This window comes from Cervus canadensis, chromosome 8, assembly GCF_019320065.1.
Source record: "Cervus canadensis isolate Bull #8, Minnesota chromosome 8, ASM1932006v1, whole genome shotgun sequence".
Lineage (NCBI taxonomy): Eukaryota > Metazoa > Chordata > Mammalia > Artiodactyla > Cervidae > Cervus > Cervus canadensis.
In genome coordinates, this window is record NC_057393.1 from 47253933 (window position 1) to 47278946 (window position 25014).

The window sequence follows — 25014 nt, forward strand, 5'->3', positions numbered from 1 at the left end:
TTAAACTTCTCGAGAATAGGATACATCTCTGACTACAGGTATTTCAACACAGTTATATCAGGGAAGGAGATCAAATCAGTCAATCCTAAAGGAAATCAACCCTGAATATTCATTGTTGCTGAAGGTGAAATACTTTGGCCACCTGATGTGACGAGCCAGAGCTCACTTATTGAAAAAACCTTAATGCTGGGAAAGATTGAAGGCAAAAGGAGAAGGGGGTGACAGAGGAAGAGATGGATGGCATCAATGACTCAGTGGACATGAGTTTCAGCAAACTCTGTGACATAGTGAAGGACAGGGAAGCCTGGCATGCTGCAGTTCATGGGGTCGCAAAGAGTAGGACACGACTTAGTGACTGAACAACCTCAGCAGCATGTAAAGCTGACACTGGCAAAATTAGCTAGAATGGAGCTTAGCATTTGACTTAAATTCTAATGTCTAAGGATCTCATAATGAATACTTCTTTTTCTGCAGGCAAGAACTAATGATTGTAATAAACTTGTGTGGAAGATATTAACTAGTCCTGTAGACTCTAACTAGCATTCTGACCCTCTGGTCCTCAATGTTCTCATACATAAAATGAAATTGTGGCTAACAGGATTTCTAAGCTTCCTTCTAGCTGTAATATTTTATGACTCTATTCTTAGAATTTGATAACCTTTATCTCCTATGCACTTCCACATATGGCAAGGGATTAGATAAATAGAAATGAAAAATCCAGCTATCAAATTAAGCTTATTATGCCTAAACATTAATACAATATAATATAATCTCCTGAACGGTGTGGAGAAAAAAAAAAGTGGGTAGAAACATACATGAGAAAGAATAGATCATCTTCCTATTGCTAGTTGAAGTTGTTTTATCACAAAGACTGTTAGAGAGAAAAATGAATGAGTAAAATAAAAGTCTATTTGTAGCAGAGCCAAACACTATTATAGTGATTAAATAAATGATTCTTTTCCCAGATGGTGATTTATTGTCTAGTAGACTGTTAGACTGCTTTTAAAAAGTAAACAAAGAAACAACAATAAAACTTGAAACCCCATTTCAAGTAAGTATTTTTGACTTAGAAATTTAGCTTATTTATATTTGGGAAAAATAGCTTTGATGCATTCCAAAGAGAAAGAAAAACATATGTCAAGAAAAAATGGTGGGAGAGCAAGTTAGAAGTTGAAAGCAATGACACAATATTCAAGAAACTCAGAGTGCTGGACATGCTTGTGACATCAGATAGAGGTGAAAGATGGAGAGAGGTGGGCATGGAGAGGAGGAATTAGGATGGAGTCTTTACATGTCATGGTAAGCCACTAGGGATAAGGAATAGATACTCAGTGTTTACTTAATTTTTAACCCATTTAGTTACAAAAAGTTGAGTGTGAAAAATCTGAAGAGTCTATAATAATGTGCTTTTCTTGTGTGTCCTCAGTTTTCTGCTTTTATTAATGTTACAGTTTTGGTAGATTGTGATTTAAGGATTTTTTTTCCCTTTGATTATAATTAAATTTCCCTTTTAACTGATTTTTCCTTTTTCTTCCTTGATTTTTGTTGTCTTGATATTAATGTAATTGATCTAAGTTTATAATATTTTCTAAACAAATTTCCTACTTTAACCCTTCCCTTCCTACTTTAACCATATTTATTTATTTAGAGCTTCAAGGTGGGAATGAGAGTTTAGAAGAGGACAGCTTAGTTGGGGCTTTTGGAAAGTCACAAATAGTGGACCTGACCTCTGCTTTCCATGATATTGTTGTTCAGTTGCTAAGTCACATCTGACTTTTAGTGACCACGTGGACTGCATTATACCAGCCTTCCCTGTCCTTCTTGTCAATCCTTCCAATGAATATTCATAGTTTATTTCCTTTAGGATTGACTGGTTTGATTTCCTTGCTGTCCAAGGGACTCCCAAAAGTCTTCTCCAGCACTGCAATTCAAAAGCATCAATTCTTAGGTGCTCAACCTTCTCTATGGTCCAGCTTTCACATCTGTACATGACTACTGGAAAACCACAGCTTTGACTATACAGACCTTTACCGGCTTTACATGATGTCCTTTCAGTAGAGAGAGCAGAGAATACTGCCATCAATCAAGACTTAGACATCTCTGAGAATGCAGTGGGCTCTGGTACACAGCAATATATCTAACCACAGCATCTCTAGCAATTACGGAGTGCTTTGCAACTGGCGTGATGCTTCCCAAGCCATTCAGTCATGTATTCATGTTCACTGAGCACCTCCCTGGGTGAGGTGTCGCATGAGGCTCCAAGGAACTATCAGAAGGTGAACCAGAGAGAAACATTCATGCCAGCCTGGATCTTATACTCTGCAGGGGAAAGCAGCCCATAAGCCAGGAAACAAATGCACAGGTAACTAAGGCATATGATAAGTGCGATGAAGAAAATAGATATGATAGTTTTGATGAAAATGTGAAGAAGGGTTACTCTGAGGAAGGAAAATTTAAGCTGAGGACTTTTGTAGGGAAAGTTAAAATAAAACTTTTTTTTCCAATTATAATTTTTTTAAATGCCATCTGTTGATGCATTTCCAACAAAAAGCCCAGAAAGTCAAGTTTATTGTAATATACATTCTGTTTTCTAACAAAAAAATGCTTGTTGAAATATACCAACTAGTTTTTAATATCCCATGTCACTCAAGTAGCTTTTTAATCTCCAACTAATGCATAGAACCAGGGAATTATCACAGAGATGAAACTGGTTGGTAAAAACTAGACATGTTTTCTCTTTGAAAGCTTTTCTCAAGGAGTTTCACTGGAACAAACAAGAGTGAGGATGAATGTTAACATTCAAACTGTGAACAGCTCTCTGCAGCCTCTGTTATTTTTTGTTAAGAAGAATAAAACATTACCTCTGCCCCCACTCAATAAATAACAAATTTTTAAAAATTAAAAGAAGGAAACATAACCTACTTCACTAAGAGTCTTAAGAAAGTGACTTTAGCTCCCTCAAGGCTACTGTTTATCTTCTGGAAAATGGAATAAATGAATATTTCAAAAAATTATCAATCTGATGCCCTCTTTTAACCTTTTTTTTTTTTTTTAAAGTTCTTGAGTTGATCCACACTAAGGTAAATCTTAAACAGCATTAATGAATGCCATCCACAAGAAGGATATATAATTGCATTAAATCCTCATCCAATAAAACTGAAAGAACCCAAACCTAAAGCACAGTCTTATTTGCAATTAATGTTCTGTATTTGACAGCCACAGAACAATATCTTATGAGTAAGTGGATTTCCTGGTTGCATTCCAAGTGCATGTGTGTGTACTGTCACTTCAGTCATGTCTGACTCTTTGGGACCCTACTCTGGCTCCTCTGTCCATGGGATTCTCCAAGTAAGAACACTGGGGTGGGTTGCCATGTCCCTCTCCAGAGGATCTTTCCAACCCGTGGGATCGAACCTTCATCTTTTTCATCTCCTGCGTTGGCAGGAGGGTTCCTCATCACTAGCATCACCTGGGAAGACCTTGTATCTGGAGACTCATACAATAACAAAACGATTTATACTGATTAATACACTGCTGCTGCTAAGTCACTTCAGTCATGTCCGGCTCTGTGCGACCCCATGGACTGCAGCCTACCAGGCTCCTCGTCCCTGGGATTTTCCAGGCAAGAGTACAGGAGTGGGTTGTCATTGCCTTCTCCGCTTAACACACTAGTGAATGACATTTCCATTTCTAGGTATCTATTTGACACCTAAAATATTTGTCTTACCTGCTAAATCCTAAACGCTTACCAATTTTAAGCACAGCCTCATGTAACTACGTTTCTTGCTACTGCTATTAGATCAGCTACAACCAATTCTTAATTGAATAACTGGCAGGCAGTAGGCACTCTTCACTCAAAATGGACTGTGGTAATAAAGCCATTAGGATGGAAGCAATCAGGAAAATTGTAACTTGCTCATAAAATGGTAAACTGAATGAAATTTCAAAGAGGTGAGTCGAGGGTGTACCTCTATTTCTGCTAGTAAGACACTGGGGTAAAATAGGACTCATAGTTTATTTCTTTACATTAAAAAAAAAAAACCTATGGATAAATTCAGGAAGCAAAGAGGTAAGACACGAGATGCTCTGGATGCTAGGTGGAAAAGTTCACTGAGATTTAGATTATGGATTTGCATCTCACTGTCATCAAAGACATTAAGGTTCCTTCAGTGATGGGCAGGCCATTAAAAACTTTGATGCATAGCTGTGAAAAGAAGGGAAGTGGAAAGCAAAGGAGAAAAGGAAAGATATTCCCATTTGAATGCAGAGTTCCAAAGAATAGCAAGGAGAGATAAGAAAGCCTTCCTCGGTGATCAATGCAAAGAAATAGAGGAAAACAATAGGAAAGACGAGATCTCTTCAAGAAAATTAGAGATATCAAGGGAAATTTTCCTGCAAAGTTGGGCACAATAAAGGACAAAAATGGTATGGACCTAATAGAAGTAAAAGATATTGAGAAGAGGTGGCAAGAATACACAGAAGAGCTGTACCAAAAAAGATCTTCACGACCCATATAATCACGATGGTGTGATCATGCACCTAGAGCCAGACATCCTGGAATGTGAAGTCAAGTGGGCCTTAGGAAGCATCACTACAAACAAAGCTAATGGAGGTGATTAAATTCCAGTTGAGCTATTTCAAATCCTGAAAGATGATTCTGTGAAAGTGCTACACTCAATATGCCAGAAAATTTGGAAAACTCAGCAGTGGCCACAGGACTAGAAAAGGTCAGTTTTCATTCCAATCCCCAAAATAGGCAATCCCAAAGAATGCTCAAACTACCACCCAATTGCACTCATCTCACACATTAAAGTAACGCTCAAAATTCTCCAAGCCAGGCTTCAGCAATACATGAACCGTGAACTTCCAGATGTTCAAGTTGGTTTTAGAAAAGGCAGAGGAACCAGATATCAAATTGTCAACATTCCATTGGATCATCAAAAAAACAAGAAAGTTCCAGAGAAACATCTATTTCTGCTTTACTGACCATGCCAAAGCCTTTGACTGTGTGGATCACAATAAACTGTGGAAAATTCTGAAAGAGATGGGAATACCAGACCACATGACCTGCCTCTTGCGAAACCTGTATACAGATCAGGAAGCAAAAGTTAGAACTGGACATGGAACAACAGACTGGTTCCAAATAGGAAAAGGAGTACATCAAGGCTGCATATTGTCACCCTGCTTATTTAACTCATATGCAGAGTACATCATGAGAAACGCTGGGCTGGAAGAAGCACAAGCTGGAATCAAGATTGCCGGGAGAAATATCAATAACCTCAGATATGCAGATGACACCACCCTTATGGCAGAAAGTGAAGAACTAATAAGCCTCTTGATGAAAGTGAAAGAGGAGAGTGAAAAAGTTGGCTTAATGCTCAACATTCAGAAAACTAAGATCATGGCATCTGGTCCCTTCATGGCAAATAGATGGGGAAACAGTGGAAACAGTGGCAGACTTTATTTTTGGGGGCTCCAAAATCACTGCAGATGGTGATTGCAGCCATGAAATTAAAAGACACTTACTCCTTGGAGAAAGTTATGACCAGCCTAGATAGCATATTGAAAAGCAGAGACATTACTTTTTCAGCAAATGTTCATCTAGTCAAGGCTATGGTTTTTCCAGTAGTCATGTATGGATGTGATAGTTGGACTATAAAGAAAGCTGAGCACGGAAGAATTGATGCCTTTGAACTGTGGTGTTGGAGAAGACTCTTAAGAGTCCCTTGGACTGCAAGGAGATCCAACCATCCTAAAGGAGATCAGTCCGGGGTTTTCATTGGAAGGACTGATGTTGTAGCTGAAACTCCAGTACTTTGGCCACCTGATGTGAAGAGCTGACTCTTTTGAAAAGACCCTGATGATGGGAAAGATTGAGGGCAGGAGGAGATGGGAACGACAGAGGATGAGATGGTTGGATGGCATCACCGACTCAATGGACATGAGTTTGAGTAAACTCCGGGAGTTGGTGATGGACAGGGAGGCCTGGCATGCTGTAATTCATGGGATCGCAAAGAGTCGGACATGACTGAGTGACTGAACTGAACTGAACTCCATTAAAATGGGCTTACTGTATTGTAAAAGAAATTCATAGGATTGTAGGAGTGAAGAGGAGGAAAAAGAAGAAAAGTAATTTTATTTCTGTCATCCAGTATGAAGATTACATAGGAAAACATGCATAGACATATTATGAAATTACTTTCACAGTGTATGAACATCAGCCACCCTAGTCTGCCATAATATTCTTAAAGGATTTGTGGTCCAGGTACTTTAGATCTCAGTTCTTGGCTGATAATAGCCTACAGAACATCATCATGAATTAAAGATGGAAGGATCATAGAACTCAGAGTAATACAAGGGGAAGTTGATCAGGTTTAGTTTTATGCATGTGTAGTGAAAATAAAATGCATTGGAAAATACTTTTAGAGCCAAATAAAGTAGCCTTACACAGGAGTAAGCAAAAAATACATAAGTGACTGATAAATGTATCCTTTGCAATAGATTTTTCTAAATTAGTATTTATAAGGAACATGAAAAACAGCCCAGGAGACAGTGCCTTAATAATTTCTCAATGAATGTGTTTGTGCCTCCTATGACCCAGTAAAATCCTGGGTGCTGGAAATAAAAAATTAAGAAGGAAAAAATGTTCTCATCTTTGTAGAACTTAGATTCTAGGCTGAGGTAGGAAGGAGAAGATAGACAAGTGAATGATGATAAATATAATATGAGGCCCCTAATCTCTGAGGGGGACTTCCCAGGTGGCACTAGTGGTAAAGAATTTACCTGCTAATGCAGGAGACATAAGAATTGTGATCCGATCCCTGTGTTGGGAAGATCCCCTGGAGGAGGGCGTGGCAACACATTCCAGCATTTTTGCCTGAAGAATCCTAGGGACAGAGAAGCCTGGTAGGCTATGGTCCACAGAGTCGCAAAGGGTTGGACATGACTGAGGCGATTCTGCAAACAACTTTTGAGGACACAATCAGATTGGGGGAAAAGATATCAACACAAATATTTTTGACAATATAAGAGGAAGCAGAGAAATCACTTTCGTTATGTATGGTCAGTCTCTGTTATTTATCACCATGTCCTCATTCAATGAATAGTAGTTTCTATAAGGGCCAATCCAAGTCTCAACAAAGTTACATTTTATCAGTGATGCTAGTTATGAATGGCAGCAAGTGCAATTAAATGAGGAAGCATGTCAAACACTTAGGAATTTGCGCTGCCCTAGTAATCTCCTAGCCATGATCAAAGCTCAGAAATAATGATGTATCCCCTATTTTCATGGGGCTACACATGCATATGTAGGAAACACAACATATACAACAAAACACTGCTATCCATGCTATAGGAAATGACTCTAAGAATGCTTTCCCTAACTCAGCAAGCCTGATTCCTTACCAATTGTTACTCTCCTGTATTCTTTCCATTTCCTTCTGTCAGGGGAGTGTGTAATTTCCTTGGTTCTGCCTCATCACAACAAAAATTTGAAGTGACGGACCAGTGTTACAGCTCCGTGTTATAGCTCAGTTTTATTTAGAAAGTAAAGGACAATACACCCTCGAGGCATGAAGGCATGCCAACCCAAAAGACACGAAAAGACACGCATAAAAAAGAGACCAAAAGACACGAAAAGAGAGAGTGCTGGCATGAGAGCCCCGGGCCCTTTGGCTCCTCTATCTTTATGTTATTTTTCTCCTCCCCCTGGGCCTGCCCTATGTAAATTGGGCTAGCCAGGAGTGCTGTTTGTTCTACCTGAGGTCCTCACTCTGGTCCTCAGACCTTCCTTTGTTCTATTTTCATGGGCTTTTCCGTTCCTTGCCTTTTAGCCACTGCCTTTCTGGACTCCTTTTTCCTATTCTAACTACCTAACATTCCCTCCTTAAGAGATGGGAGGCCCAATTCTTTGGGAATAGGGACATTGAGGTCTTTCCAGCTACTTCCTACTGAACTGGGACAGCAAGGGGCATTGGGCCTCCCCCTCTTGGTAGGCTCAGGCCTCAGAGTCCTTATAACGGTGTCCATCTAAGGGTGAGTGATATTTTCTGTGGTCAGTTGCAGTTTTATGTATCCTTATTGAACTGGCACTGCATGTTGTAGCTTGTTGACCAGGGCAGAGACAAAACAGGCTAGACAATTGATAATACATGGAGCAATCAGAAGCAACATCAAGATGGTGACAACAAGGACTAGTAGGGGCATTCTCTCAATCTCAGTCACAAAGTCGTCTTCAACTCCTTGTGATCCCATGGACTACTGTCCACCAGGATCCTCTGTCCATGGAATTCTCCAGGCAAGAATACTGGAGTGGGTTGCCCTTTCCTTCTCCCGTTAGCCAACTCCAAATTCCCATCACCAGGAGGATCAAGTCCCTTCCTGTTCAGGGATCAGAAGGTCTATCTCCTGTCTGTTTTGGAGTACAACCCCTACCAAGATGTGTTGGCTCTTAAGAGGTGTCCTGAGAAATCTTATCCCCACAAACTTAATTTTGGGGGTGTTCATTAGGGGCACTCATTTATAGTTCTGAATAGGTATCTGAGATCTTCTAGGGGCTCACAGGTGTATTGAGCGTCCTCTTCTGTTTTCTTCCATGGCTTGACTCGTCAGTAGTGAATACAGGAATAGTGTCCCAGTACCTTAACTGCTGTGGGGGTAGAAAGTATTACAGGATAGCCCTTCCTTGTGGGCTAGAGTTGAGCCTTTGGGGACCCATCTTTCCAGACTTTAACTAGGACTTGAGTCCCTGGAGCATATAGTGGTGACTACTTAGACCCTTTTGGGTCCTGGTTGACACCTCACAAGCATATATCCTGTTGGAACTGCCCAATGGCCATGGTATAAGACTGGGGGTTCTGAGCCTCTGGATCTAGGAAGAGGTCTTTGACATAAACAAAAGGTCTCCCATATAGTATCTCATAAGGTCTAAGACCAACCTGTTCCTTATAGGCGATACAGGTGTGGAGGAGAGCTATTGGTAAAGCCTCCTTCTATCCCAGGGAGGTGTCCTGGGTTATCTTTTTTATCACTGATTTTAAGAATTGGTTGGCTCTTTCTACTTTTCCTGAAGACTGAGGCCTCCAGGCACAATGGAGATAATAAGTAATGCCCAATGATTTAGAGACCCCTTGGGTGACCTTAGAAGTAAGTGATATCTCATTGTCACTTTGTAATGACCTGGACAGACCAAATCTCGGAATGATTTCATGGAGCGGTTTGTTTGTTTGTTTGTTTGTTGTTTTTGTTTTTTTTTACCACCTCCTCAGCCTTCTAAGTCCAGGTGGGAAAGCCTTCAATCCATCCTGTGAATGTATCTATCATGACTAATAAGTATTTACACCCTTGAGAAACTGGCGTCTGGTTGAAATCCATCTGCCAGTTCTCTCCTGGGTAGGTCCCATGTCATTGGATGGGCTGGGCCAGCTGGGGTCTTTGAGCTCCTTAAGGGTTGTTTAATTGGCAAGTGGGACAAGAGGAGACCACTAGCCTTATAGTTGTTTGGAGGCCTGTTCCTCTGAAGTACCTTTCTAGTAATATTTGGAAGGCCTCTTCCCATAAATGAGTGGTGTCATGTAAGGAGTTAACCAACTTCCATTAGAGGTCCCCAGGCAGAAAAAGGAGTCCCTCCTTTTAGAACCACTCTATATGATCTTCTTGAAAGACCTCACTCTTAGCTTTAAGAGTCTCACCTTCAGTATATGAAGGAGTTTCTGACAAATTACTCTGTGGCACTAAGGTGGCAACCCCTATTAGGTCATTGTTCTGTAATGGTGCTCTCTTAGCTGCCTGATCAGCTGCTTGGTTCCCTCATACCACTTCTGTGCTCCCTTTATGGTGTCCATTACAATGGGAGATGGAAACCTCAGTGGGCAGATGGACTGCCTCCAAGAGTCTAAGGACTTGATCACCATATTTGATTGGGGACACTAGAGTGGTCAAGTGGCCTCTTTCCAAATAGCAGCATGTGCATGTAGCACCAGAAAAACATATTTGGAGTCAGTGTAAATTGCTACACTTTTTTCCTTTTCCAAACTCTAAAGTTCGAGTTAGAGCTATCAGTTCAGTTCAGTTGCTCAGTTGTGTCCCACTCTTTGCGACCCCATGGACTGCAGCACACCAGGCCCCCTTGCCCATCACCAGTCCTGGAGTTTACTCAAATTCATATCCATTGAGTCAGTGATGCCATCCAACCGTCTCATCCTCTGTCGTCCCCTTCTGCTCCTGCCTTCAATCTTTCCCAACATCAGGGTCTTTTCAAATGAGTCCACTCTTTGCATCAGGTGGCCAAAGTATTGGAGTTTCAGCTTCAACATCAGTCCTTCCAATGAACACCCAGGACTGATCTCCTTTAGGATGGACTGGTTGGATCTCCTTGCAGTCCAAGGGGCTCTCAAGAGTCTTCTCCAACACCACTGTTCAAAAGCATCAATTCTTGGTGTCCAGCTTTCTTTATGGTCCAACTGTCACATCTGTACATGACTACTGGAAAAGCAAGAGCCTTAACAAGACCAACCTTTGTTGGCAAAGTAATGTCTCTGCTTTTTAACATGCTGTCTAGGTTGGTCATAACTTTCCTTTCAAGGAGTAAGGGTCTCTAAATTTCATGGCTGCAGTCACCGTCTGCAGTGATTTTGGAGCCCCCCAAAATAAAGTCTGCCACTGTTTCCACTGTTTCTCCATCTATTTGCCATGAAGTGATGGGACCTGATGCCATGATCTTAGTTTTCTGAATGTTGAGCTTTATACCAACTTTTTTACTCTCCTCTTTCATCAAGAGGCTCTTTAATTCTTCTTCACTTTCTGCCATAAGGGTGGTATCATCTGCATATCTGAGTTTATTGATATTTCTCCCAGCCATCTTGATTCCAGCTTATGCTTCATCCAGTCCAGCGTTTCTCATGATGTACTCTACATATAAGTTAAATAAGCAGGGTGACAATATACAGCCTTGACGTACTTCTTTTCCTATTTGGAACAGGTCTATTGTCACATGCCCAGTTCTAACTGTTGCTTCCTGATCTGCATACAGGTTTCGCAAGAGGCAGGTCAGGTGGTCTGGTATTCCCATCTCTTTCAGAATTTTCCACAGTCTTTTTGTGATCCACACAGTCAAAGGCTTTGGCATAGTCAGTAAAGCAGAAATAGATATTTTTCTGGAACTCTCTTGCCCTTTCGATGATCCAGCAGATGTTGGCAATTTGGTCTCTGGTTCCTCTGCCTTTTCTAAAACCAACTTGAACATCTGGAAGTTCACGGTTCACGTATTGCTGAAGCCTGGCTTGGAGAATTGTAAGCATCACTTTACTAGTGTCTGAGATGAGTGCAATTGTGCGGTAGTTTGAGCATTCTTTGGGATTGCCTTTCTTTGGGATTGGAATGAAAACTGACCTTTTCCAGTCCTATGGCCACTGCTGAGTTTTCCAAATTTGCTGACGTATTGAGTGCAGAACTTTCACAGCATCATCTTTTAGGATTTGAAATAGTTCAACTGGAATACCATCACCTCCCCTCGCTTTGTTTGTAGTGATGCTTCCTAAGGCCCACTTGACTTCACATTCCAGGATGTCTGGCTCTAGGTGAGTGATCACACCATCATAATTATCTGGGTAGTGAAGATCTTTTTTGTACAGTTCTTCTGTGTATTCTTGCCACCTCTTCTTAATATCTTCTGCTTCTGTTAGGTTCCTACCATTTGTGTCCTTTATTGATCCCATCTTTGTATGAAATATTCCCTTGGTATCTCTAATTTTTTTAAAGAGATCTCGAGTCTTTCCCATTCTATTGTTTCCCTCTATTTCTTTGCATTGATCACTGAGGAAGGCTTTCTTATCTCTCCTTGCTATTCTTTGGAACTCTGAATTCAAATAGGTATATCTTTCCTTTTCTTCTTTGCTTTTTCTTCCCTTCTTTTCAGAGATATTTATATGGTGGAGGTAATGAAGATAATGGTGACCTCCCTCAAAAAATCCCCTGTATGTACTGCTACACTCAGTGCCCCCAACCCTGCAGCAGGCCATCACCAACCCAGGCCTCTGCCAGAGACTCCTGGACACTCACAGGCAAGTCTGGGACAGTCTCTTGTGGGGTCACTGCTCCTTTCTCCTGGGTCCTGGTGTGCACAAGTTTCTGTTGTGTCCTCCAAGGGTCTATTTCCCAGTCTGGTTCAAGTTCTGGCAGCTCTATGGTGGGTTATTAGTGACCTCCTCCAAGAGGACTTCTGCCATTTCCAAGCCTGTGGCACCCAGAGCCCCTGTCCATGCAGCAGACCACTGCCAACCTGTACCTCCACAGGAGACACTCAAACACAGTTCTGTCTCAGTCTCTGTGGGGTCCCTGGGTCCTGGTGTGCACAAGGTTTGTTTGAGCCCTCTGAGCGTCTCTGTGGGGAATGGGGTTTTCCTTTAAACATGAATTCGCCCTTCTTACTGTCTTACTGGGACTTCTCCTTTGCCCTTGGACATGAGGTATCTCCTCCCAGCAGCTCCAGTACCTACTGTCTTACTGGGGTTTCTCTCACCTTGGACATGGGGTATCTCCACACAGCTGGTCCAGCGAAGCACAGCCGCTGCTCTTGCCCTTGGACGTGGGGTATCTCTTCACGGCTGTTCCAGCAAAGCATAGCCACCACTGCTGAATCAGAGCTATGAACTCAGCTAATTGGGCTGAAGTACCTGGTGGTAAAGGTTTAGCCTCTATGGTCTCAAAATTGGAAACTACTGCACATCCGGCTCTTCTTTTTCCATCCAAGACAAAGCTGCTTCCATCAGTGTACCAAATTTCCTCAGAATTGGTCAGAGGATCTTCTGACAATCCCTCTTATGGTTTTGTCCAGTGGTCCAAGGTTTCTGCCACATCCAGTTGCACCCTTGGCTCCAGCCCCATGACGGTTATCTGCGGCAGGCAGCTGGCTGGAATGGGCCCCTTCAGTCCTGTTGAACCATCTTGAGGGAAGGCTTGGCACTTGACCTTGAGGATCTAGGGTCTCAAGAGCAGAGTACTGCCCAATATCCCAATTGATGGTATTTGTAGCAAGCCATTTTAGGAGACTTTTCATGGTTTGGAGATTCTTTGGCCCACCTGTCTACAGATTAGGCATTTGCCTGGTGCCTTGTCCTTCAAAGATGCAGGAATTACCATAGAGCTTCCCTGGAAGGTGGCCACATCTGGGCATGCCTTGTCTCTTTCCTTTTCTCCCTTTCCTGGGCCTTGGCTTCCCTCTCCTGTTCTCTGTTATAAAATGTATTGGTGGCTGTCTGGACCATCTCATCTAAAGCAGCAGCAGGGCCCTGCTACTGAAGCTGTTATAATTTTATCCTGATGTCTGATGCACATTGGGACAGGAATTTGTCCTTTAATATCACCTGTCCCTAGTAAGAGTTTAAGTCCAGATTGGTAAACTTTTAGAGGGCCTCTTTTAGCCTTTCCAGAAAGGCAATGGTGTTCTCATTGGGCTCCTAAGTTATCGCTGAGACTGGGCACAGTCCCACAAACAATAGGCTTCCTTCTATTTCTATGGGTGGACTTCCTTAGGGGTGAATCTTTTTGAAACTTATCCTACCCAGTACTGTTGCAATCTGAGAGCCAGGCGACCCCAGGTCAGGGTGCAGATCCTCAAGCAAGCTGAGGCATGAGAGCCTCCTGGAGATCGAATCCCTGGGCAGGTCAAGGCATGTCTACCTCCTGGGACCCCCGGACTGGAGTTGGGCATCCCCAAGGTCGCCAGCATGACCAGTGCTGGGTAGGATTAAGGGGTTGTAATCTTAACTCATTGCCAGATTGTTCACTGCAGATGGGAGTAGATATCATGATGTAAAGCAATCCAAGCCTGTTCGTTGAGACTGGGAACCTGGTGAAACAGTTATAAGCCTTATCCTCTTACTGCTCTAAGGGATTATAAGTCACTGATTTCCTCCCCTAGTCCTCCATAAGAGCAGCTTAGGGCATTTCCAATGGTAAACATTTCATTTTCATAGACCCACTTTAGGTAGTAACAGAAGTAATGACAAAGGAGTGGGCCTGTTAGGGGTATGAAGAGTATTTTAATAATAAGTGGGGTGGAGCAATGCTGCCTACAAGGGGGCAGGGTCCTGGTTGTAGGAGTTAGCAATTGGCTTAAGAACAAATTGATAAGCAGACCAAATGTTCCATAGAAGTGGAGTGGAGATTTGATCCAGGGGTATGTTTGTAACTTTAGGAGAAGGGTGGTAAGGCTTTGGGCCCAAATGGCCTGCAGGGCTTACTCCCAAAGTGGCAAACATTATCCCTGGAAGCCCAATTGCCTTTGAAGGGATGCCAACAGATGGACTTCTAGCAGACATTGTATGACTGTCTCCCACCCTAAAGGGTTCATTGAGAGTTGCACATGTTGTAGGAAACATGGAAGGTGAAGGCCTGAATATCTAGAGAGATTGGATATTATGTAGTATTTCCCTCCCAATGGCCAGCTATTTTCTGGTTGTCCCTCCAGAAGAATGTAGAGGCAACATTGTGGGCCAGATGGGGCTCCGGAAAAGAGCATGAAACAGGAGGGAAGGGGTCAGGGCACAACTTTTGAAAGAATGACATAGCCCAAGGGCATAACATAAATCAGTTAAAATCAAATGGGTCCAAGATGACAAACCAAATTCAACTAAACCTTAATCCCCAATCTGCAAGTTAAATTACACACCCAGGTGGCAGGACAGTTCCAAGGCGCTGTCAAGAGATGGAGGAGTGGGTGGATCCCCAATGGTTGAGATGATCATCCCACTCATTAGCATATGAATTCACCCAGCTCACCAAACCTAGCCACACTACATTCCATGGCCACAGCACTTGCCCTCTGCAATGGCCCACACCCTGTGGAGTGTGTTAGGATTCTCTCTGAATCCTAACAAATCCACCTCTTACCTATCCTGTGTCTCTAACTGAATTTTTGCAATGAGACATCAGAGCCTGAGCTTCATTAGGTCCTGAAGCCAGGCATCATGGGTTTTGGCCAGGCTCAAATCCCAGGAAAGAGTTGCTGGAGGACAGGAGGAAAAAGCAATGGGAAAAATGTGCCAAAAAATCCCCTTCATAACCTGCTGAAAAATCTGCTAAAAACCTGACCTGCGCTCACAGTTTTCATTGACCTGATCCTTGGCACAAAGAAGTTTAAGGACAGAAGAACCCCCACTGGCTCGGGTAACAGCTACTGGGGCCCAGCAGATGGTGGAGCCTTTGGGACACACTGAGGAGGAGGCCCTGCCAGAGTCCCTCAATCGCACCCACTGCCACTCGCCTGTTCGTGGAGGGTTCAAGGGAACAGGAGACAAGAAACTGTAACAGAATTAAGATTTTGTTAGGCACATGTCTGTCCAGCCATAAGAGCGAGGACCTCCTGCCTTAACTGGAGGTCTTCTGGAATCTGAGACTGAGCCGCATGAGCTTTCTGCTGAGTTTGTGTTTTGCTGTCCCAGTTTCCAGCACGCTGGGCTTCTTGTCACTTCCCCTGCGCTGGGTTTTCCTCCTGTTCAGCTCTCCCTGCAGGAGCTTTTGCCGAAATGGGCTCCTGCTGTGCTTGAGCCACTGAACTAAACTGAACTGAAGCTTCTTAGGTTGGATGTGTTTCTGCTCCTACATTCTGACATCTATTAGACTGAATTTATCCCTTTCATAGCCCCTTTCTGTTGCCTGTAATGGTTGCTAAAGAGGTCATTTTGATATAGTTATATATCTGACTCTCCTTCAGAACTATTCCAGGTAGCAATCAACTGTAGGGTTGAAAAGAGAAAGATAGACGGTACAAATTTACCATCTTTTTATAATTTCATTGAAATTTGAGAATTCAGAAATATTAAGAATTTGCTTCTATGTGAAACAAAGAACCGAAGGGATTATCTAGCCAAAACAACCTGATCACAAATGAGACTTTTTCTAACTTCCCCTACCCCTAACTATTTTTGTGTGTGTCCAGTTCAGTTCAGTTGCTCAGTCGTGTCTGACTCTTTGCGACCCCGTGAATCGTAGCACGCCAGGCCTCCCTGTCCATCACAAACTCCCGGAGTTTACTCTAACTCAGGCCCATTGAGTCGGTGATGCCATCCAGCCATCTCATCCTCTGTCATCCCCTTCTCCTCTTGCCCCCAATCCCTCCCAGCATCAGGGTCTTTTCCAATAAGTCAACTCTTCACATGAGGTGGCCAAAGTATTGGACTTTCAGCTTCAGCACCAGTCCGTCCAATGAACACCCAGGACTGATCTCCTTTAGGATGGACTGGTTGGACCTCCTTGCAGTCCAAGGGACTCTCAAGAGTCTTCTCCAGCACCACAGTTCAAAAGCATCAATTTTTCAGTACACAGCTTTCTTCACAGTCCAACTCTAACATCAATACATGACTAGTGGAAAAATCATAGCCTTGACTAGACCGACCTTTGTTGGCAAAGAAATGTCTCTGCTTTTTAATATGCTGTCTAGGTTGGTCATAACTATCCTTCCAAGGACTAAGTGTCTTTTAACTTCATGGCTGCAGTCACCATCTCCAGTGATCTTAGAGCCCAAAAAAATAAAGACAGCCACTATTTCCCCATCTATTTCCCATGAAGTGATGGGACTGGATGCCATGATCTTTGTTTTCTGAATGTTGAGCTTTAAGCCAACTTTTTCACTCTCCTCTTTCACTTTCATCAAGAGGCTATTTAGTTCTTCTTAACTTTCTGCCATAAGGGTGGGGTCATCTGCATATCTGAGGTTATTGATATTTCTCCCAGCAATTTTGATTCCAGCTTGTGCTTCATCCAGCCCAGTGTTTCTCATGATGTACCCTGCATATAAGTTAAATAAGCAGGGTGACAATATAAAACCTTGATGTACTCCTTTTCCTATTTGGAACCAGCCTGTTGTTCCATGTCCAGTTCTAACAGTTGCTTCCTGACCTGCATTTCTCAAGAGGCAGGTCAAGTGGTCTGGTATTCCCATCTCTTTCAGAATTTTCCAGTTTATTGCGATCCACACAGTAGCAAATGTTTAATAAGTGGTATTAATCATTATTTGTTATTTTTTAATATTAAGTGTAGGCTAATGCTTTTCTTTCCAAGAAAAAGAATAAAGAGGAAGAAAAATAGAGGACATAAAAGAAGAGAAGGGGGAGGTGAAGAAGAGAAGAAGGTAATGAGGGTGGTAACTGAATTAACAAAATGAGAGGAGATTCTTTACATTATGAATTTAACTTCTGTGAAGAAATAGTTATTGCCTTAATAAAGGGAGCCATACTGTACCAAATTTATGTTGCATTATATCATATCATAAATCATATATCATAAAATGATTATTGACCATATAATACATGATATGAAATGCTTAAGAATGTGGGCTCCAAAAAAAACCAGATACAGGTTGAAGTCATAGATTCAACATTTTACTATCAGTCTTCCAAATTGACAACAAACTTTCTGAGCCTTAATTTACCTACTTTAATACTGAAATAATGAAACCACATATTTCATAGTATACAATGATCAGCTATATGTGTAAACTTGGCTAGGCTATAGTATCTAGATATTTGATATAACATTATTTTAGATTTTACTGTGACAATATATTTCAGGTGAAATTAACATTTAAATCAGCAAACTTTGTACAAAGCAAATTTCATTCCATAATTTAGATGCACCTCGGTGAATCAGCTGAAAAATTTAATAGAAAAAGATGGAACTTCCAGGAAGAAGAGGAAATTTTTTCCCAGAAGACTGTCTTTGGACCCAACTGTAACTCTTTCCTGAGTCTCAAGCCTACTGGTTTACTGTCAGATTTTGGACTTGCCTAGCCTCTATAATCTTGTAAGCCAATTCTTTCAAGTAAATATTTATGTTTATTTCAATCTCTTTCATTTTCTCTATTTATAGATCCCATTTGTTCTCTTTCTCTGGAGAACCTTGACTAATGCATAGTGTTACTCTGAGGATTTAATAAAATAATGCACAAGAAGTTGCTAGCACATAGTAAATAATCAGTAAATAGACCAATATCTACCATTTTAGTTGTAATTAATATTAAAGCTTTATTATTTTCTGGTTCATATAACATCATATAATTTGGCAAATTGATTTGGTGGTGGGATTTGGAGAGTGAAGAACCTTTAGATTTGACTGAAATCTTACTCTGTGGCACATTATGTACTGTGTGTGTTGTATATCTCATCTAGTTTATGTGTCGTATTCCTCACTATAACCCTTTTTGCAGACAGTGTTATTTTATAAAGAAAGAAGCTAAGATCCAGAAAGATTAAGCATTATTTTCAGTGTCAACTGAAGTAACTACTCACAAATCTAGCCTACAAGATCTAGTCAATTTTATCCCAGGACCTATACTATTAAATTGTACCCTAAATTTTTTCAAAATAAAAATTGTGGAACAAAATTCAAATCAAAAATAAACAATGGATTCACGTCTGCTTTAATTGTAATGAGGCTGTGAGCTTAGCCTCAAAGAAATTCCAGAGACAACATCAGAGGCATTCACAAGAGCCATGAGGGACCTAACTGGCTCAAGTGCAAAACAGATATTTAGCCAGTCACCCTGAAGGTGGGGTAAGGACTTCTCTGATGCTCTCCTGACCTCACTCTCTCCGCCCACCCTCAGGAAGGAAGGTTTCACTATGAACTGGACTATTGTTCTTGGATTTACATTTGTTCAAAGGAGTTAAATATCATGTCCACAAATAGTTTTTTGTTGCTGTTGTTGTTTGTTTGCTTATTTGTTTCTCTTTGGCTGCAGAAAAAAAAAATAAATGGAAATCTCTTACTCTCAGCTCAAGGGGCAGAGGAAAGGGAAACAGAAGAGATGATTGAACACTTCAGTTTCCCAGGTGGCTCAGGGATAAAGAACCTGCCTGCAATTGCAGGAGATGCAGGTTTGATCCCTGGGTTGGGAAGATCCCCTGCAGTAGGAAATGGAAACCCACTCCAGTGTGCTTGGTTGGAAAATTCCGTGGACAGATGAGGCTGGTGGGCTACAGTCCATGGGGTCACAAAAAGCTGAACATGACTGAACACACAGACACATACACACACACACACACACACACACACACACACATTGAAAACTTGAAGATTGAAATCATCCCATGTGTAAATATTGAAGCTGCTACTCAGCTTCAATTGTTTAACACAAACAGGGCTAATTTATCCCAAATGTATCCCTTATTTATCCCAAATATTCAAAAATTTCAAGACAAGCCTGAAATATGAACATTTATAAGAAATATCTGAACTTTTTAAGTCTTGGGAATGAGTAGTAATTTTAAAAATATGTTGAGAGGGCTATCAATTTTCAACAAATTGCATCTATAGGATTTTGACACATAGACCTCAATTTACAAACAATGTAATTAACAATAGGATGAGAAAAAAGCACCCGATTTCCCTTCAAAAATGAATTACAAGTTAATTCTCAGAACATATTTGTGTTATGATTTAATGGAGACTAAACAGAAAAAGATATATTCAGTATTTATCATCAACTTTTTCTAGTTCCCAGTCAAAAGTTAATAACTTTCTCTTTTCCAAATTGCCTGTTGGCCTGATTACTACAGCTCAAAAAAGATAAACAATTGATTCAATTACCTGGATAAGTCATGATAAGCAAGGCATTTATATGGTGGTATCCAGGGCACTCCAATGGCATTTTTTATTTCAAAATAGGTAAATGAATGTGCTGGTAAAGCAGATAAAGACTATTCACATTTATCAGGCAAAACCATAGAGGCAGTATTCAAATACCTTAACTTTTTTTTCAAAAATCAAATGTAGCATTTCAGTTAGCTAATCTATGACTACCTTTTGATTAGCAGAGGAGTCTGACTGTGAAGGTTCAAAGCAAAGCAAAGCTCATCCAATCATTATGATGTAACCCCACATTATCTTATTTAATTACAACCACATAGTCACTGAAAATCAAAACTAGGAGAAATCTGTTCTTTTTTTCCTTGAATCATGTAAAAGTTTGATTTTAAATTAAAATACTAGTATATATAATATATATATATAATCCTATGCATACTACATCATTAGCCAAAGACTGCTAACCCTGTGATAATTTTAGACATTTATTTATTATGTTCTACTGATAAACACAGTGCTTAGGCTGATTAAATTTAAAAAGCCAGTCATTTTTTTTTAAACAAATATTTTATTTTAATGAAACTGATACAATGTCCATTTAAAACCCATATCCCAAGCCAAAAAAAGCAAATAAAGTCAAAAAGAGCACTGTTCTGCTATATACACTTTTGCATGAATAACTTTAACTGCTAATGAAAACTAGATCTTTTGGGGGATATTCTGCAAGATTTTTTTCTTTTATCTTAAAATGCTTTCTCTTCAGTGAAGCCACCTCTGGTATTAGTCATTATTCTCAATACCTCTGTCACTTAGACTCCCAACTTGAAATTCCTCTTCTTGTAGTCCGGACCCTCAGATTTTAAAAGTAGCTTCAAGTTAAGGAAAGATCATTTTCCACAGTTCAGTTTTCTGAAAAATGTCCATCTCCCACTGAAAGTTATAGTCCAGGAGTGAAGCAATCACATGCTACAATTTCAGGGCCAACTGGAGAGTCATTAGGAAGACTCACGTTAGTCAACCTTATTTATCACAAGCCTGCAAATGCACAGTCCTGGAAAAGGTGGCTTCTTTATGCACACATGTAATTTTTAAAAAGGACAGAGTGATATGAAGGGGGCTGAGGTTTGATCACCAAAAGTCAGCACAATGAAAACAAACAATGATGAATAATGGGCTCTAGGATTCAAGTTGCCAGATATATTAAAGAGTTGGGGTGCCGGTTTTCAATTCTGTTTTGAATACCACATTACAAAAAATTTATTTTAAAAAATAAAAAAGGATTAAGGGAAAAGAAAAAAAAAATAAAAGAATACCTAAACCATTGAATGACCCCCTGTTTGTTCCTGATAACTTTTGATCATGTCTTTTTCTTCCATTCCCAGTTCTTTGGGAGTGTGATTATCAACAATTTTCTGACCTTCAAGGAGAAACCTGAGTGAATTCATGGGAACTTCTTGGCTTTGACAGCCTGATTCTTTAAGTTTCTTGAGATGTATCATCATTTTCACTTTGAAGTGAATCTCACTGCTATCCTGTCTGATGACTTTGAGCTTAATATATTCTTTCTTCTTATCCCCCAAGTCCTTGGTTGAAGGTTTCGCTTCCTGGTCAGACATGGTGACGGTGACTTCCCCTGGGGTCTCTGCACAGCAGCAGCCTCAGATAGGCAGAACGTTACTCCGGAGTTTATAAATCTCTTTTCCCCATAGCACAACACCAAGGCTGGAAGGACATCCTCTACGCCTTGAAGCCAGTTTCTCAAATCAGCACTTTGTGATTCCTGTGCCAGTCAGTGAGCATGTGAGTGATATTCTTTTTCCAATGCAAGTAGCAGAAATCTTGAATCTTGTTCTTTGTGAGTATAAGAAATAAGACAATTCAATGTGGTTAAAAGAAAAAAATTACATGTTGCCAAAACTCTATCCCTGAGCTAATCTTCAAGAGGATATTTTTGTTCCACTGCAATATTTATGACATTTGCCTTGAGAAATATTTGCACTCTCCATAGAGGCCTGTATTGAAAAAGTTTGATTTGGGAAATGTAAGTTGGTTTACCAACTTGTTTTAGATAACTTGTGAATGCTAGTTTTAGTGCAAGTTTGTGTGTCCAACACACAGGCCAAACAAACCAAAATGTCAGAATTTGGAGCAGAGAAATATTTATTGTAGGGCCATGCAAGGAGATAGTGGTTCCTGCCCCCTAAAAACGTTTTTTATGGGATCACTTCCTGCACAATTCTCTGATTGGTTGATGATGAGGTAACAGGGTGATGTTACAGGGGTTAACTTTATCAATCCTTGACATGCTATGTAGGTCTGGGGGCTCTTTGTTCATGATCATCAAATAATTAATTTCTTCCACTTGGTGATGGTTCTCACCTCTGCAGAACAACTCAGGAGTGTGTGCGTTAGATTGCTGTTACCTAAGTACTTCATAGAGGAGTTAAGTAGACAGTAGGGGGAAAGGGCCTCCCAACCCTGAAGGCCCATGGGGTCCTGCTTGGTTAAAACAGATTATCAATCATGATGAAATAGCCCTAAGAGTTTTCTCTCTCCAGTTATGTACCTTACAGAAGTGTATTATGCAAAACTTGGATTCCCTAAACATACATTGATCTGCCTTGGATGAAGACCTTGTCCATTCATGTTATTTTTATTTTTATTGTGCTGAAATGAATTAATAATAGTTAATGAGGAACTGGATGATCATTGTAAAAACTGGGTAATCACACAAGGCTGTTTTTCAAATGATGTGTTTTGGAGATTGATTAACCAAATGGACAACCAGAGGAACCAAATGTCATGAGCAAGAAATGATTTTGGTCAGTGCTTTCCTGGGATGTAATAAAAAGGCATTACTAGATACCTTTACAGAAAAAGATTTATGTGAAATTTAATGAAAAAACAGGGGATAGGTAGCTAATTCAGAGCTAATAGGAAAGAGGTTTTCCCCAAAATGGAAAAATTTGCTCCATCTGGGTATTTTTCAGTAATTGAGGCCCGTAGGCTTTGGCTAGCTATGAAATGACAACATACAATCTTAAAGTTACATTTAGTTGGAGAGCTTTAGTACTCCTCATCACCAAATGGAAGTTCAATATATTTTTTTTTTCATTGAAATGACTAATTATTGGACACAACTGTCTTAAGTTGACTGGTAATTCAACCTATGCCTATATAACACTAAAATAACAGATCAAACCAGTAGAAAAAAATAAGTCAAGCAGATCAGTTTCACACAAATTTAGCTAATTGATAGAACTTTCCACCTTTTAACCCATCATTTCTGTGTTAAACAGGCTCAGCTCAGCAACAACTCTGTCAAACCCCAAAACCCACACACAGAGAACACCTGACCGCCTCCCTCATCGAATTTCAGCTTCTCCATTTTTGCTTTTGGAGAATAAAATATCATTACATTTGCCTCCTTCATACTAAGCAATGGGCTTGGCCAGCCCACAGAAAATTAATGAAATAAAGTCTGCTTTGGGGATTATTTCAAATCACCTAATCAGAGATATTTTTGCTTTTTGATAAAATGTCTACCTTTCTACAGTCTTTAAACATTATTTGGATAACCTGTGCATTTCTGTGCCACACAATTCTCAAACGGGTCTCTCTCAAAAGCACTTAACTTTCCAAATTCTCCTCCATGTGTCAAACTTGGTGCTTTACTGATTGTTTTTGATAATGTAAGAAACTACTTGATGATTAAGAAGCTAAGGGCTATTAATGGGTTGCATCCCATGTAACTGTTGCAAACCTTAGGATTCTGTGAGACAAAATAGTGACCAGTGAGGAGACTGTCAAAACTAACTTTAAGGTGAAGGAGATAAAGGATTTGGAAAACCTTGGATTCTTTCAGTGCTTCTGAAATGGCAGGGTATAGGGTATTAACACATGTGAGGCCGATTCTGAAAGCTTTTCTTCCTTTAGGCTTAAGAAATTACAAATGCCACCCCAAGAATAGAGTTCTGCAGTTTTTCAAACCTAACAGGCCCATGCCCATTATCCACCTCCAGGGATTTTAACTCTGTATTTACGTTAGACCCAGGCACCATTATTTCTTGAAAACCACATACGTAAGTTGGAGACACAACCAAACTTGAATGCTAAGTGACTACATAATAGTTGTTAGATGATTACCCAGAAACCTCAGAAAGATTATGCTAAATGAAAGAAGCCTCTCACAAAAGACAGCATATTATACTATTACATTTATGTGAAACATCTAGAGTGGGCAAATCTAGAGAGACAGACAATAGTTTAGTGTTTCCAGGGCTAGAGAGGAGTAGAAAATGAGAAATAGGGTGATGATACCAGGGAAGCCCCAGCTAAATGGTACAGGGTTTCTTTTCAGGTGATTAAGGTTAACTGTGGTAATGTTCACCCATATCTGTGAATATACTAAAAACCATTAACTGGGACACATTAAATCAGTGAAGTTTTAAGATATGTCAATTATATTTCAATAAAATTGTTATAAAAATTTTACATGATATGCACTGACACCTATCTCTCTCCACAATTGTGAGAAGAAAATATATCTTTCTGTGCCACTTTTTGGGGGGCCTGGAAACTTACAGAGTTTCAGCACCAAATTGCTGTCAGGTTTTTAAATCTGGATTTTATTTTTCCTCTAACATTCACCATTGATGAACTAGTGATTGAAACCCTATGGAGGCTCTACTCCATTACTGAAATGAAGTGACAGTGTTCAAAAAAGCATCAGTGCCAAGCCATCTATGATGTAAAAGGAAGTTCCCTTTAGATGTCAGAGTCAGTCAATATATTTTTTGATGATAATATACTGTTCATTTTTTTTATGTGTATGGATGACTATTTAATTAAGACAGCACATTATTTCTGTCAGGGAAAAATTGCTCTCCTGGCCACCCACCAAATGTTAACAAGAGCACTCTGTCATCCACTGATCAAAGCCAACACAAAAATCTGTCAGCCTCTAGAGAGAAAAGTTGCTATTCTCACGCAGGCAGAATTCAGTTTTTATTCTCTGTAGCCATCGTCCATTCAACAATGCTTGAAGCAACGAAAAGACCAATGAGAAAATGTGTCAGCCTCTAAACATGGTTTAAACAAAAGTTTTAGTACTGATTTTTGCATGTATAAATAAGATAAATAAGTAAGGGAATGTGGGCTTCCCAAGTGGTGCTAGTGGTAAAAACCTGCTTGCCAATGCAGCAGACATAAGAGATGCTGGTTCAATCCCTGGGTCAGGAGGATCCCCTGGAAGAAGGCATGACAATCCATTCCAGTATTCTTGCCTGGAGAATCTCATGGACAGAGGAGCCTGGTGGGCTACAGTCCATAGGGTTGCAAAGAGTTGGACATGACTGAAGTGACTTAAAAGACAGGCAAGTAAGGGAACATATAAAATTTATTTTGAAGACTATTATTCATTAAAATTAAGTG

At 40.4% G+C, this 25014-nt stretch overlaps 1 protein-coding gene across 2 annotated transcripts; it reads right to left on the reverse strand.

The window, feature by feature from the left end:
* Window positions 1-20894: 20894 nt before the first annotated feature.
* LOC122446748 (small ubiquitin-related modifier 1-like) lies at window positions 20895-21197 on the reverse strand. Of its 2 annotated transcripts, XM_043477256.1 has the most exons (2): window positions 21040-21197; window positions 20895-20967 (listed from the first exon to the last, which is right to left on the reverse strand). In XM_043477256.1, exons 1-2 carry the CDS (start codon window positions 21195-21197, stop codon window positions 20895-20897), a joined length of 231 nt encoding a protein of 76 aa, XP_043333191.1. The 2 variants fall into 2 exon arrangements, with proteins under 2 accessions (XP_043333191.1, XP_043333189.1); XM_043477254.1 differs by having other exon boundaries at window positions 20895-21197.
* Window positions 21198-25014: the final 3817 nt, after the last annotated feature.